The sequence below is a fragment of the Musca autumnalis genome, unplaced genomic scaffold, assembly GCF_047663935.1.
Source record: "Musca autumnalis isolate F117 unplaced genomic scaffold, ASM4766393v1 scaffold_4, whole genome shotgun sequence".
Lineage (NCBI taxonomy): Eukaryota > Metazoa > Arthropoda > Insecta > Diptera > Muscidae > Musca > Musca autumnalis.
The window spans coordinates 35,474,030-35,491,298 of record NW_027411977.1 but is presented as its reverse complement, the minus strand read 5'-3'; the positions used below and the strand labels follow the sequence as shown (position 1 = coordinate 35,491,298).

At 29.7% G+C, this 17,269-nt stretch overlaps 1 protein-coding gene across 23 annotated transcripts in view; it reads left to right on the top strand.

The window, feature by feature from the left end:
• Window positions 1-16,023, top strand: part of drpr (multiple EGF like domains draper) — a 103,974-nt gene extending 87,951 nt beyond the window's left edge. For 9 of the 23 annotated variants that reach the window (XM_073984967.1, XM_073984971.1, XM_073984972.1 and 6 more), the window contains 6 exons: window positions 11-1,050; window positions 7,810-8,349; window positions 8,414-8,581; window positions 8,720-9,019; window positions 9,090-9,242; window positions 14,866-16,023. In XM_073984967.1, coding sequence (XP_073841068.1) covers window positions 11-1,050; window positions 7,810-8,349; window positions 8,414-8,581; window positions 8,720-9,019; window positions 9,090-9,242; window positions 14,866-15,146 — 2,482 coding nt within the window. In that variant the 3' untranslated portion in view covers window positions 15,147-16,023. Of the gene's footprint in view, window positions 1-10; window positions 1,051-7,809; window positions 8,350-8,413; window positions 8,582-8,719; window positions 9,020-9,089; window positions 9,243-9,359; window positions 9,393-14,865 lie in introns of all 23 variants that reach the window. The other 14 variants (XM_073984965.1, XM_073984961.1, XM_073984964.1 and 11 more) reach the window with 4 other exon arrangements.
• Window positions 16,024-17,269: the final 1,246 nt, after the last annotated feature.

Here is a 17,269-nt window from a genome sequence, read left to right as displayed (position 1 = left end):
CTACCAAAAGATGTGAAGATCAGTGTCCCGATGGTAAACATGGTGCCCAATGCAAACAGGATTGTCGTTGTCAAAATGATGGTAAATGTGACCCGCAAAATGGTGAATGTATGTGCCCGCCTGGATGGACAGGTGATGTCTGCGCCAACAAATGCCCCACCGGCACCTATGGACCAAACTGTGAACAGCCTTGTGAATGCTTTAAGGGGGCACCCTGCCATCACATTACCGGAAAATGTGAATGTCCACCGGGTTATATGGGTGACCGTTGTTTTGATGAGTGTCCCACCAATACATATGGCCTCAATTGTACCCAAGAATGCCAGTGTTTAAATGAAGCAACCTGTGATAAGGCAACTGGTGCTTGTCACTGTCGTCCCGGTTGGACAGGGGATGATTGTGGCACACGCATATGTCCCGACAATGAATATGGTGTCAATTGCACCAAATCATGCGAATGTGAAATGCAATATACAGAACTATGTCATCCGGAAACTGGAAAATGCCTTTGTCAAGTAGGCTGGAGTGGTACCCTATGCAATCGACCATGTCCTTTCCTCAAATATGGACCAAACTGTGAACTGAATTGCAATTGTAAAAATAATGCCAAATGCAATCCCATTAATGGCACTTGTATTTGTGCACCCGGATTTAAGGGTGACACCTGTGAGGAACCGTGCGACGAAGGCTATTACGGCCAAGATTGTGCACTACAATGTGATTGTCAAAATGGTGCAAAGTGTGCACCCGAAACGGGACAATGTTTCTGCACCCCTGGTTGGAAAAATCTTAAATGTGATCGGCCATGTGACTCCAATCATTATGGACAAGATTGTGTTAGTGTGTGTGATTGTAAAAATAATGCTGCCTGTAATCCCACGGATGGAAAATGCACTTGCCCAGCTGGTTTTAAGGGTGCAAAATGTGAGCAGAAATGTGATTTTGGTACATTTGGCCAGGATTGCGCCCAACAATGTGAATGTGATTTCAACAATACAATTGCCTGCGAAAGTTCCGATGGCAAATGTATATGCAAGCAGGGATGGGGAGGTATAGCAATAAAATCTTTTCTAATTTTCCAACTATAAATCATTAGCATAAGGATTCACAAACACATTTCGAATTTGGTGATGGATAAAATGACACGACAAACACAATTTCATAATTTCCCAAGTCCTAATGCGTTTCTCTCCTCTCATACACCCCTGAACACATACATACATATCATATTCATTTATTGGTTAAGAAAAACTAATACTTTTCACTATCTTGCATGAGTTTTGAATTAATCGCATGCTGGTAGTTTAGATGTAGACAAGTTTTGGAAAAATCTTGAAAGTAAATTTCTTTAGAGAAGAGCAACATACTTCCAATTAGAACCTTTAGGAACTTTACTTAAACATATAGATTTCTTGATCTTCTATTTAGGTTAGGATTGGATTATGGAGAGGTAGTGCCTGTAGTATTTTAGGGGACATTTCATTTTTCATGGTCGTACTCTACATTGCATTGTTAGAATTGAACCCTCAAAAGAGTTAGCTGTTAGCTAAAAATTATTTTAAATAATCAAAATTTTTAAACCGCGTTTTAAAAATTGTTTTAGAAGAAACCACGATTCAAAAACATATTTTTATTTATTTTCTTTAGAATTCCATGATTTTTTAAATATTTTTAAAAACGCATTTAAACAAATATTTTTATTTTTCCACGGTTTAAGTAAAAATATTTTTAAAATCCACGATTTAAGTAAAAAATATTTTTAAAATCCACAATTAAAAAAATTAAAATCCACGATTTAAGTAAAAAATCCACATTTTTCAAAAATAATAAATAAATAAAAATACACGATTTAAAAAAAATGTTTTTAAAATCCACGATTTGAAAATAAATTCAAATCCAAGATATAACCAAACAAATCACGATTTAAAAAAAATGTTTTTAAAATCCACGATTTGAAAATAAATTCAAATCCAAGATATAACCAAACAAATCACGATTTAAAAAATTCACGTATCTAAAACATATTTTTACAAATCCACGATATAAAAAATATTTTTAAAAATTCACGATATAAAAAATATTTTTAAAAATCCACGACATAAAAAATATTTTTAAAAATCCACGATATAAAAAATATTTTTAAAAATTCACAATATAAAAAATATTTTTAAAAATCCACGATATAAAAAATATTTTTAAAAATCCACGATGTGATCAAAAAGTATTTTCACAAAATCCACGATTTGTTAAAAAATCCAAGTTTTGTTTTTTAAATATCCAAGATTTTTTAAATTTTTTTTAAATATCCAAGATTTTTCAAAAATTGGTAAAAAATATTTAAAAATTTTTTTAAAAAGCCAAGATTTGAAAAATATGTTTAAAAAAATCCAAGATTTGATATTTTTCTAAATCCACAATTAAAAAAAATAAAATCCACGATTTAAGTAAAAAATCCACGATTTAAGTAAAAAATATTAATATCCACGATTTAATTAAAAAATAATTTTAAAATCCACGATTCAAGTAAAATATATTTTTAAAATCCGCATGTTTAATAAAAAAAATATTTTTAAAGTCCACGATTTAAGTAAAAAATCCTTAAATCCCCGATTGTTATAAAATATTATAAAAATTTTCACAAAAATCCAAGATATGTTGTTTTTAAATATCCAAGATTTTTTGAACTTTTTTTAAATCCAGATTTTTTAAAAAAATTTGGTAAAAAATATTTTTAAAAAATTGTTTAAAAAATCTATGATTTGTAAAAAATGTTTAAAAAAATCCAAGATTTGATATAACTTTTTTTAATCCACAATTTAAAAAAAAACAAAATCCACGATTTAAGTAAAAAATAATTTTAAAATCCACGATTTAAGTAAAAAATAATTTTAAAATCCACGATTTAAGTAAAAAATAATGTTAAAATCCGCGATTTAAGTAAAAAATAATTTAAAAGTCCACGATATAAGTAAAAATTCATAAATCCACGATTAAAAAACGTAAAATCCAAAATTTAAAAAAAAAAAAATAAAATCCACGACCTAAGTTAAAATACACAATTTACAAAACAAAAAAAATACACGTTATAAAAAAATGTTTTTAAAATCCACGATACAACCAAACAAATCACGATTTAAAAAATACACGTTTCTAAAACATATTTTTAAAAATCCACGATATAAAAAATATTTTTAAAAATCCACGATAAAAAAATATTTTTAAAAATCCACGATATAAAAAACATTTTTAAAAATCCACGATATAAAAAATATTTTTAAAAATCCACGATATAAAAAATATTTTTAAAAATCCACGATATAAAAAATATTTTTAAAAATCTACGATACAAAAAATATTTTTAAAATCCACGATATAAAAAATATTTTTAAAAATCCACGGTATAAAAAATGTTTCTAAAAATCCACGATATAAAAAAATATTTTTAAAAATCCACGATATAAAAAATATTTTTAAAAATCCACGACATAAAAAATATTTTTAAAAATCCACGATATAAAAAATATTTTTAAAAATCCACGATATAAAAAATATTTTTAAAATCCACTATATGATCAAAAAATATTTTCACAAAATCCACGATATAAAAAATATTTTTAAAATCCACGATATAAAAAATATTTTTAAAAATCCACGGTATAAAAAATGTTTTTAAAAATCCACGATATAAAAAAATATTTTTAAAAATCCACGATATAAAAAATATTTTTAAAATTCCACGATATGATCAAAAAATATTTTCACAAAATTCACGATTTGTTAAAAATTCGAAGATTTGTTATAAAATATTTTCACAAAAATTTGTAAACTTTTTTTAAATCCAAGATTTGTTAAAAATTGGTAAAAAATATTTTCTCTAAGTTTTGGTTTGGCTTGAGGTCAGCAAATTAAAAACATTTTATTTTGTTTTTAATATTATTTTTATTTTCCGATATTTCGGTCATCTCCGACAACCATCATCAGGGATTTAATCTTTAAAAAGAACAAATTACATTTTTATATAAAAACATTAACAAAGAATTTGTTTTCATCACAATAATTACATTTGTTTTATTTTGTGATCACTAAAAAATTACTTCCTCATCTTTTCACAAATACTTTCCAACTAAAGTTTTTGATGTTTTTCTATCAAGTTTCTGTAGATTTGCGCACAGTGGTCTGTGTCTGTCTTGTAATTCATCCGATTTTCTGCCGGAACATTTATTATGTGGAGCATTTCTAGCATAAATCTTCGCTTGTAGTTATTTTCTTGCGTTAAAATGTCCACATTTTTGAAGTTAGGAGTGTGTCCTGTAATAGCACAATGGGCGGCAAGTGCAGTTTTTTGTTCCATAGGTCTGTTTTTTGCTTTCTGGTCCGACTTATGTGCACTTAACCTAGTTTTAAGCTTTGATTTTGTTGTCCCAACATATACCTTATGGCATATGTCGGACCCGTCACCATTGCATTTCACTTTGTAAACGACGTTAGACTTGTCTTCTGGTGGAACTTTGGACTTCGTACGACTAAAAAAGTTGTTATTCGTATTTGTACTTTTTAGTGCCAGCTGAAGGTGTTCTTTGTTATAAAGATTAGAGTGAGAAAATCTTTCTGAAAAACCTGGAACATATGTCGCGCGTTTATATATCTTAGGGGGTTTTTGCTCTTTATTATCCTTTTTGAATCGAACTTGGTTGATAAGATCTTTCACTGTTTTATTGGGGAAATCATTCATTTTTAAAATATTTCTGATTTTAGTTATATTTTCGGTATGAAATTGTTTGTCGCTAATGTTTAAAACTCTGTGGATAAAGTTGGTTGCAGTATTTATTTTAATTCCCCGTGGATGTTTGGAGTTGAAGTTGATTAATCTTCCCGACGATGTGGGTTTTTGATACCAGTCTAGTATAAGTTTATTACCTTGTCTAAGTACTAAAGAATCCAGGTATGGTAATTTGTTATTGTACTCACACTCCATGGTGAAACGCAACTGATTATTGTACTTGTTTAGAGTCTCTAATGTGTTTTGAACCTCATCCGTTTTTGTTATACAAAATATGTCATCGACATATTTTGTTAGGAATCTTGGTTTTATTGTTAGCTTTTCCATTGTGTCGTCAAGTAGCTTCTCCATCACTATGTCGGCTATAATGGGAGAAATTGGAGAACCCATTGGCATCCCTTTCAATTGTTCGTATACTTTATCGCGGTATACAAAGTATCGAGAATCCTTTATGCAGAGTGTCAGGATTTCTATAAAGAGATTTATAGGAATATTCGTATGTTCCTGGAGAATATACCACTTTTCCTTTATTGTATTAATGGCCAAGTTTACAGGAATACTTGGAAACAACGATATGACATCGAAGGATATCAATATTTCGTTGTCGTCAATGTGCTGGTGATTTATTCTGGATTTGAATTCTACAGCATCCTTTATGTTGTATTTGGACTCTATAGTCAAATGTTGAAGAATTGATGCCATATACTTGGAAAGCTCGTACGTTGGAGAGTTAATGAAGGAACAAATTGGACGTAATGGAGTTCCTTCTTTGTGGATTTTTGGCAATCCATATATTTTTGGGGGAATTGAGGTTCTCTTTGAAAGCCTGTTCCTCTCTGTCTCACTGATCACGTCTAAGTCCAATAACTTTTGGACCAATTTATTGCTCTTTTCTTGTAATCCACTAGTCGGATCCTTTCTCATTCTCCTATATGTGCACATGTCCATGAGTATTGCGTCCATTTTTGATTCGTAATCCGTTTTCAGCATCGCTACTGTCTTTCCTCCCTTGTCGGAGTTAAGTATTAATATGTGCTTGTTCTGTTTAACGAATTTTGTAGTTTCGGCCACTGTGCTTAGTATAAATCGATCTCTTTTTCCTATCGTTGTGTTTCTCATGTGTTCGTTAATGAGTGTTATGAAATTGATTCGTGCATTTTCTTGTTGTTCTTTGCTCTCTAATGATTGGATGCAATCCTCTCCTTCAGCGATAATGTTGAACAAGGGAAACGTCGACTTGGTAGTTGGCAATGAAAACTTCGGTCCGAGTGAGAGCAACCACTCAACATTCGAAGGTATGTCAGTGTTCGTAATATTGACGAACCACTCCTTGTTATGTTGAATATTGAGTTGACAAAGGTGTTGTTGTTTTAACGAACTTAATTTATTGATGTGGGTTGTTTTTTGTTTTGTGATTTGTGTGTTAAGAATTGTATTTTCACTCTGATGATGGTTGTCGGAGATGACCGAAATATCGGAAAATAAAAATAATATTAAAAACAAAATAAAATGTTTTTAATTTGCTGACCTCAAGCCAAACCAAAACTTAGAGAAAATTTCAGTCCAAAGGTCAACTATAACCATACAACAGGTAAAAAATATTTTTAAAATATTTGTTAAAAAAATAATTTTTAAAAATTCAAGATTTGTTTGTTATTTTTTTAAAATCCAAGATTTGTTATTTTTTTTAACTCCATGATTTGTAAAAAAATTGTTTAAAAAATCCAAGATTTGTTATTTTTTTAAATCCACGATTTGACAAAATTTTTTTTAAAAAAATCCTCGATTTTATAAAAAAATATTTTAAAAAATCCTCGATTTGATAAAAAAAATACTTTTTAAAAAATCCTCGATTTTATAAAAAAATATTTTAAAAAATCCTCGATTTGATAAAAAAAATACTTTTTAAAAAATCCACGACTTGTTAAAAATATTTTTAAAAAATCCACGACTTGTTAAAAATATTTTTAAAAAATCCACGATTTGTTAAAAATATTTAAAAAAAAAGATCCACGATTTGTTAAAAATATGTTTAAAAATCTGCGGTCTGTTAAAAAATATTTTTAAAAACTCCACGATCTGTTAAAAACATTTTTAAAAACTTCTCGATCTGCTAAAAATATTTTTTAAAATCCACGATTTGTTGGCAAATATTAAAAAAAACACGCTTTGTTGAAAAATATTTTTAAAAAAATCCACGATATCTTAAAAAATATATTTTTAAAGTTCACGATTTAAAAATATTTTTAAAATCGACGATTAAAAATTTTTTTACGAATCCAAAGATTTAAAGTTTTTTTTTTCAAAATTCAAGATTAAATTTTTTTTTTCAAAAATCCAAGATTTAAAAAATATTTTAAAAATCCACGATTTAAACAAATATTCTTTAAAAATTTAGACATTTCTAAAAAATAATGTTTATAAAAATTTACGTTTTAAAAAATATTTTTTTTAGAAAATTATTTTATAATTAAAATGACAATATTTTCAAAAATTCACGATTAGAAATATTTTTAAAAAATCTGCAGTTTGTTAAGAAGCTTGTTTAAAAAACCTTTGATTTTTATGATTTTTTAAATTGAAAATTTATTATTATTTTTTTTTTTTTTTGAAATTAGCACTTTTTTAAAAAATAATTAATGAAACATCGATTACTTGGTTCAAAACTTTAAGAGTGGATGAAGAATTCGTTTAGTCCTGTATCCTGGCCTATCATAAATTATCCTCTAATGTTCCGCTTAAGGAATTTTGTAGGGCCATTTCTTTGATTTATAAATAAAAAACTATTTTGATACTTTAATGAAAAATTCTATTGCGCTTTACACCCATTCAACATCCAAAACTTGTATTATTAGAGTAGCTTACATAAATAATTTTAATTTTTAATTATTTTTCATTTCTAATTTATTTTATTACATTCTTTTTCGATTTATTGCCGCTTCATTTTGCCTGCTGTGTGTTGGGTTATGTTGTTTTTATGCCTTTTTTACGTTTGAACCAACCTTTTAAAACCAACCCCCCCATTGAAGGCGTTCATTGTGAGACAAATTGTAAGCCAGGTTTTTACGGTGAAAATTGTGATCAAGTTTGCAGATGTAAAAATAATTCATCATGTGATCCCGATACTGGTCGCTGTATATGTTCGGCCGGCTGGACCGGTGAAGATTGTTCGAAACCATGTGATGAAGGATTCTATGGTAATGGCTGTAAAGAGAAATGTCCCACTATTGTACATGGCAATAAGAGTTGTGATCACATAACTGGAGAAATACGCTGCAGAGATGGTTATATTGGTCTGACATGTGAACACCCATGTCCAACGGGATATTATGGTCCTGGTTGTACGAAAAAATGTAATTGTTATCATGGTGGTGAGTGTAATCACATTTCGGGCGTTTGCCAATGTATGCCTGGTTGGACTGGACAAAGTTGTAATATGACCTGTCCCGATGGTTATTATGGTCAGAATTGTTCTCAGGAATGTCATTGTCAAAACGATAATGGCTGTCGTAAGAATGACGGATTGTGTCTTTGCAAACCCGGTTGGATGGGTACACGATGTGATGAAGGTATGTGGGGCTGCCGTTACGAGAAAAAGTTTAATTTTGCTAATAATTTTTAATTCGTTTTCAGTATGTCCTGAGGGCTTCTATGGTGAACACTGCATGCGTTCTTGCCAATGTGCCTCACCTAATTTTGTTTGCCAAGCCACAGATGGTTGTGTTTGCCGTAAAGGATTTACAGGACCAAACTGTGATTTGACCAAGGCTGAACAGCATATACAAGAGGCAGAGAGGGATAGTAAGTATGGCAAATCAATGATTAAACTCAAAGAAATGTAGCTACTAAATCCAGTTTTATCGAGCACGTATTTCCTATACGGAAACTTTTCCTTGACTCTGTTCATATATTTTAAAAGACTATTTTTTCTCTTCCTAGCTGGTCGTGCCGGTTTAGCATGGGGTTTGTCATTGGCCATTCTTTTTGTGGCCATTATAATTGCTGTTATTTTCTATTATCGTCGACGTGTTTCAAATCTCAAGACCGAGATTGCACATGTACAATATATTAGTGATCCCACACAAGGTTGGCCTGATCGTCACAATTTCGATAATCCCGTTTATGGAATGCAAGCCAATAACTCAGAGACACGGCTCTTGAATAATCTCAGACCTAAAATCAATAATCTCAATATTGGTGGTGAAATGTATGCTGATGATTCAAATGCCAGTAGTAGAGGTAATGTTTAAAATAATTGAATAATTGTACAAAATAAATATTAATTGCTTGTATGTGTGTTTTTTTATAGCTGGTACCTATTCCATTAATTACAATCACGATATGTTTGCCAAGAATTTCAATGCAGATCTAACAAATCCAACGGTATATAATTCCCTGGAGGGCCTGAAAGAAGAACATGTCTATGATGAAATTAAACAAAAAGAGGGCTATAAAGATCCCGGTAAGTTATTTACTTTAAATTAATTATTTATATTTCTTTATATCATTCATTATGCTTTTCTCCATTTTGTTGTTTTATCTCTCTGTGTATGCAATTCTTAATATTCAATGGCAACAGTTAAGAATTATAACAAAACTCTATTTCCTGATGGTAAGAAGATGAATATCAAAACTATTTCAAATCTCAATCACATCAAAAATCCAACTTCTTTATATGCTTCCTCATGTGCGTATTTCATTTGTTTTATTGCATTTCTGTTTTGTTTATTGTTTTGTTATTGTTGTTGTGGTTGTCTGAACATTGTTTAATGTGAAATAGATTTGTTAGCTTTTTAATGTGGATCGTGATGGGAATAATGTTATGTGTACCATCAACTCTGCTGGTTTATATTGCATTCGTATGTATCCCAATGAATTTGTAGTTATTTTTTTGTCATAAAATATAGAAAAGTTCAAACGCTTTAATAGCTGGGTGGGTACTTGTTTAAAAGCTTTCTCTAAAGGAATTAAGAATGCTAATTACTGTAGCCGAACTATAGTTGTGCGAATATAGAGTTTGTCTTGAAAGAAGCCGTTCACTATCCAAAATTGCTGGATAATGTTGATTTAGGACTTTATTGTATCGAATACCATGCATCAGCAGTCGGTCTCCGAAGCCATAAGTGGCTATGGCTTCAAGGAGTTCGCTATCGACAGTCGTTTTACGTTCTATTGAATGACGCAAGATGGATGTAAAATATAATGAGGACAGTACTCCGTCGTGCGGTCCTCCCATTTTAATTTGGAGCTTGGATTCTTCCATTTAGGTAGTTTGCAATTTAAAATTTGATATCATTGTGGATAGTGTCAACATCGCATGATCGACCGTATCTAACGGCTTGAGCAGATCTAATGCTGTCGTACTGATCTGTACGGATGTAGTTAAAAATCCACTCTTCAAAAAATGTTTAAAAAATCCTCCATTTAAAAAAAATGTTTAATTAAAACCATTCGATTAAAAAAAATAAAAATCCACTATTTAAAATATATTTTTAAAATTAACATTCTCTAAAATATTCAATTAAAAAAATTTTAATAATCTCCGATTTAAAAAGTATTTTCGAAAATCCCCGATCTAAAAAATACTGACGCTCACTTGAATAGAACCCCCTTACTTACTTAGCTGGCCCATTACAGAACATTTGTTCCAGACCGAACTAAGAAAAGATCACCAATTGTCTCTGTTTTTCGCTTGGCTTTCTGGAATACCGCGCCTTTTCATTTCTTCATCCACTTGTATGCTCCATCGAAGCTTTGGCCTGCCGATTCTGCGTGCACCGCTATGTGGCATGTATTCATACGCCTTTTTAGCGGGTTCATCATCGTTCATTCTTATGATATGGCCTAGCCAACGTAATCGTTGCATCTCGATACGTTTAACTATATTCATGTCTTTGTATAGCTGATATAGCTCGTGGTTCATACGACGTCGATATTCACCGTCAACGCAAATCGGTCCGTAGATCTTTCGAAGAATTTTCCTCTCAAACACACCAAGCACTGCCTTATCTGCTTGCGCAAGTACCCATGCTTCGGAGCCATACATTAGCACGGGTAGTATCAGCGTTTTCTATAGCGTTATTTTTGTTTGACGAGATGTGGCTTTGCTTTTAAATTGCTAACTTAAACCATAGTAGCATCTGTTGGCCAATACAATTCTCCTTCTTATTTCACAACTGATAACTGATGTTGTTTGTTGTGTTTATGGCAGTGCCGAGGTAGACGAAGTCTTTAACTACCACAAAATTATAGGTACCAACTTCCACAGTTGGTCCGAGCTATATGGACGCTTTGCGCGTCGACACCATCAATTTGGTATTTTCGTCGTTTACCGCCAGACCCACTTTCGCAGATTCTGCTTCGACCTTCCTAAAGGTATCAGTTACTTCCTTTACTGATAGTCCCATGATGTCTATGTCATCAGCATAAGCAAGTAACATGTGGCTATTGGTGTAAATTGTGCCATTTCTTTTGACATTTGCATCTCGTATTACCTTTTCCAGTAAAATGTTGAATAGGTCACACGAAAGGCTGTCTCCTTATCTGAAACCTATTTTGGTATTGAACTGTTCGGAGAGGTTATTTCCAATTTTAACTGAGGACCCTAGTGTCAGTTAAAGTCATCTTACAAAGCCGGATAAGCTTTGCGGGGATACCAAATTCAGACATTGCATGGAATACCTTTTATCGGAGGGAACTGTCGAATGCTGCTTTATAATCGACAAAAAGGTGATATGCACCTCTTGGGTCTTCTCCAGGATTTGTCGCAGGGTAAATATCTGGTCAATGGTGGACTTGCCAGGTCTAAAGCCGCATTGGTATGGTCCAATTATCTCGTTGACCATTGGCTTTAGTCGTTCGCACAATATCCCTGGCACTATCTTATAGGCAATAGGGAGTAGACTTATGCCCCTATAGTTGGAGCATACAGTCTTATCTCCCTTCCTGTGGACGGGACACAGGATGCTCAGGTTCCAATCGTCGGGTACGCGTTCTTCCTGCCAGATGGAGTTAACTAGCTAATGCATACACATTATCAGCGTGTCGCCTCCGGTTTTAAACAGCTCGGCTGGTAAGTCATCGGCTCCTGCTGCTATATTATTCTTCAGCCGGTTGATTGCTGTTTTTATCTCATATTGGCCGGCCGGTATACATTCTATACCAACTTCTGGGATTGGATCTGTGGTATCATCCATCGTCTTCGCTACTATTGGATACCAGTAGATTGGAGATATGTTCCTTCCATATCCTGAGCACGCTATCTGTATCTGTTACCAGATTACCTTGCTGGTCTCTATAGGAGGATGTGCCTGTACCAAAGCCATCTCTTTGATGTTTCACTCTTTGGTAGAATTTTCGGACATCATTCTGACTCCTGTACATCTCGATTTTTTCACACTGCCGCTTTTCCATTTCTCTCTTTTTGTTGCGGAAAAGACGTTTCTCTTCTCTCCTTTTCTCCCGATATCTCTCTCGTGCGCTACTGATTGTAAGGTAGCTCTATATGCCGCATTTTTCTCTTCGGTAGCAGCACGACACTCCTGGTCATACCATGAATTAATTTGTGAAGGTCTCTGGTATCCAAGAATGGACTTTGCGGCTGTTTGCATGGAGTGGGCAATATTTTGCCATTGTGCTGTTATGTTATCGGGACGAGGAGTGCTCTCATTAAGCAATTGGGTTGGTTGAGTGGAATATGTTGTGGCTATCTGTTGTGTTTGCAGCCTATCGATGTCCAACTTCCGCGTTGTGTCTGTTCGTGCTTTATTTGCAACGTTTAGACGGGTACGTACCTTTGCTGCAACAAGGTAGTGGTCCGAATCAATGTTTGCGCCTCGGAACGATCGTACATCCAATACGCTCGATGAATGTCTTATATCTATCACAACATGATCAATTTGATTCCTTGATCTGGAGACAGCCAGGTGCCCTTATGAATATCGAGATGCTTAAATCTGGTACTGCTAACTACCATGTTTTTTGCAGCTGCAAAGTCTATCAGCCTCATACCATTGTCAGATGTTTCACGGTGGAGACTGAAATTCCTGGGCTTTGCCATGTTAAAACCGGTCAAGACCGTTGCTTGGTATCATTCATCCTCTACGTCACCCAAAAAAAAAATCCACGATTTAAAAAAATATTTTTAAAAATCCATGATTAAAAAAAAATATTTTTAAAAAAAATCAACAATTTAGAATATTTATTTTAAAAATTCACGATTTTAAAATAAAAAATATTTATAAAAATTTACAATTTTAAAAAAATATTTTTTTAAATCTACGATAACAAAATATTTTTAAAAAATCCACGATTTACAAAATATTTTTAAAAATCCACGATTTAAAAAAAATATTTTTAAAAATCCACGATTTAAAAAAAATACTTTGAAAAATCCACGATTTAAAAAATATTTTTAAAAATCCACGATTTAAAAAATATTTTTAAAAATCCACGATTTAAAAAAAATATTTTTAAAAATCCAAAATTTAAAAAAATATTTTTAAAAATCCACGATTTAAAAAAATATTTTTAAAAATCCACGATTTAAAAAAATATTTTTAAAAATCCACGATTTAAAAAAATATTTTTAAAAATCCACAATTTAAAAAAATATTTTTAAAAATCCACAATTTAAAAAACTATTTTTAAAAATCCACCATTTAAAAAATATTTTTAAAAATCCACGATTTAAAAAATGTTTTTAAAAATCCACGATTTACAAAATATTTTTAAAAATCCACGATTTAAAAAAATATTTTTAAAAATCCACAATTTAAAAAATATTTTTTAAAATCCACGATTTAAAAAAAATATTTTTAAAAATTCACGATTTAAAAAATATTTAAAAAAATCCACGATTTAAAAAAATATTTTTAAAAATCCACGATTTAAAAAAAAATTTTTTAAAATCCACGATTTAAAAAAAATATTTTTAAAAATTCACGATTTAAAAAAATATTTTAAAAAATCCACGATTTAAAAAATATTTTTAAAAATCCACAATTTAAAAAAATATTTTTAAAAATCCACCATTTAAAAAATATTTTTAAAAATCCAGGCTTTAAAAAATGTTTTTAAAAATCCACGATTTACAAAATATTTTTAAAAATCCACGATTTAAAAAAATATTTTTAAAAATCCACGATTTATAAAATATTTTTAAAAATCCACGATTTAAAAAAATATTTTTAAAAATCCACGATTTAAAAAATATTTTAAAAAATCCACGATTTAAAAAAATATTTTTAAAAATCCACAATTTAAAAGAAAAAAATTTAAAAATCCACGATTTAAAAAAATATTTTTAAAAATCCACGATTTAAAACAATATTTTAAAAAATCCTCGATTTAAAAAAATATTTTTAAAAATCCACAATTTAAAAAAATATTTTTAAAAATCCACCATTTAAAAAATATTTTTAAAAATCCACGATTTACAAAATATTTTTAAAAATCCACGATTTAAAAAAATATTTTTAAAAATCCACGATTTAAAAAATATTTTTAAAAATCCACGATTTAAAAAATATTTTTAAAAATCCACGATTTAAAAAATATTTTTAAAAATCCACGATTTAAAAAATATTTTTAAAAATCCACGATTTAAAAAAATAATTTTTAAAAATCCACGATTTAAAAAAATATTTTTATAAATCCACGATTTAAAAAAATATTTTTAAAAATCCACAATTAAATTTTTTTTTAAAATCCACGATTAAAAAAATATTTTTAAAGAAACCACAATTTAAAAAATATTTTTATAAATCCACGATTTAAAAAATTTTTATAAATCCACGATTTAAATTTTTTAGTCTTTTTTTTAATTCTTAAAAAAACATTTGCAAGGAATCTATAAATTATTCACACTTTTTTGAGTTTTTGTCTCCTCTTCTGTTGATACATCTGTCGTCTTTGTTAAGATTTATGTTTTATTTCTTAAAAAATTATCATCATGGATATTAGCCATCTCTCCTTCATGTGTAGCTTATAATCACCCATAGACATTGTTAAGTGTAATCTACAATTACAATTAAATACTGAACACATAACCTATATTTTTTTTTTGTATCATCTCCCTACAACAGATGAGTATGATCATTTGGATTATTCGAGACCCAGTACATCACAGAAACCACATTATCATCGCATGAACGACACCCTGTTGAATATAAATCACGATGAAGAGAAGCCGAGTAATTTGAAAACGATGCTAATGAAAAAATGTCTACCACCAGATGTAGGAGGTGATGATACAGAAAATGAAGATAATAATGCTATTTGTAGTGCCAGTATAGCTGATGATAATAACGATAATGATAATGCATCAACAGCCACACCATCAACAAGCTCCGAACACATAAAATAAGTTACATTACATATAAAATATATCATAGAGAGTACGTCATATACAATACATATACTGCACGTCACGAAAAGTCTGTTTAAGTGAAAACAAAAAAAAAAGAAAATAACTTTGCTCAAGCAACCAAAAAGGAAAAAACTGGATAATATAATTCATCTTAGCATTATAAGTGTCATAAATTCAAAGAAGATAAAGGACAATATATTTTTGATTAGACAAAACATTAGAAGATGATACCCAACTCAATATAGGAAACCTAAGCATTTTATTAAGGAGTTTGTTTTAAACTTGTCTCTAGCAAAGCGTATAATATAAAAACGAATGAATATCCAAAATGAATTATTTTTAATGATTATTATTTTTTCGGTCGATCTCTGCTAGAAGTATGTTGCATATCTTTTACCAGAGTTCCTTTATTGTGTCGTTTATATTTATAAATTATTTTATAGGGTTTTTATTTTAGTTTTCTTTTTTTGTTAAGTTTTATCTAATAGATTGATTATAAAATGCTTGGTCATTTTTTTGTATAAAAATAATCTATTTTCTGTAATTATATATTTGAAATGAAGAATTTAGCGATTTCTCAGAATATTATTTGTATACTTTTTTATAGTTTATAGGTTATTGTAATTTTATTTCATCTATTATAATTTGAAAATAGTCTATATTTTGTAAGATATGTTTGTTCTAAATTTTGCTCATTACTTTGCTCATTAAATGAATTATTTTATTTTTGTATAGTTTTGTAACTTTTTTCCACTAAATATTCATTGTATATTTTTTCAGTTTACTTTTTAGTTGTAAAGAATTAAATATATACTTTTAAAAAATATCAACTATGTGCCGCAACTCGAATTGAAATAAAAATATCTTGTAATTATATTATTTTGTAATGATATTTCTAAACATTTTTACAGAGAAGTAAAGCAAAAATATTACCATTAGAAATCCCCTTAAACGATGAAATTTGCTGCCATACTTTTAATTTCAAATTACTCTTTGTTATACTACGGGAGAAAGTCATTTTACTGGGTCGCATCTTAACTCCTCTGGAGCACCTTTATCCATATTCCCCAAACATGATATACCTAACTTTTTTTATACGCTTAACCGTCATTTATGGAGTTCGCTACCGACATTCGTTTGACGTCCGATTGAATGATGTATTGCAGTTCTTATGATAGCACCACCGAAATTTCTGTTAGTGGAGGTGGGAGATTTGCAAGATGGATGTTAGATATAATGGGGACAGGACTCCGTCTTGCGGTGCTTCCATTTTAATCTTGCGGAACATGGATTTTTCCATTAAGGTAGTTAGCAGTCCAAAATTTGACATCATTGGGAAGAGTGTCGACCGTATCTAACGGCTTGGGCAGAGCTAGTGCAGTGCTGTCATACTGATATGTGCGGGTTGTCGTTAAAAATCCACCATTAAAAAACCGCTCAATTTAAAAATATTTTTAAAAATTCACGATTTAAAAAATATTTTTAAAAATTCACGATTTAAAAAATATTTTTAAAAATTCAGGATTTAAAAAACATTTTTAAAAATTCACGATTTAAAAAATATTTTTAAAAATCCACGATTTAAAAAATATTTTTTAAAGTCAACGACTAACAAATATTTTTGAAAATCCGCGATTAAAAAAATAATTTTAAAAATACAAAAATAAACGACTAAAAAATATTTTTAAAAATCCACGATTTAAAAAATATTTTTTCAAGTCAACGACTAACAAATATTTTTGAAAATCCGCGATTTAAAAAATATTTTTAAAAATACAAAAATGAACGACTAAAAATATTTTTAAAAATCCACGATTTAAAAAAATATTTTTAAAAATCCACGATTTAAAAAAATATTTTTAAAAATCCACGATTTAAAAAAATATTTTTAAAAATCCACGATTTAAAAAAATATTTTTAAAAATCCACGATTTAAAAAAATATTTTTAAAAATCCACGATTTAAAAAAATATTTTTAAAAATCCACGATTTAAAAAAGTATTTTTAAAAATCCACGATTTAAAAAAATATTTTTAAAAATCCACGATTTAAAAAAATATTTTTAAAAATCCACGATTTAAAAAAATATTTTTAAAAATCGACGATTTAAAAAAATGTTT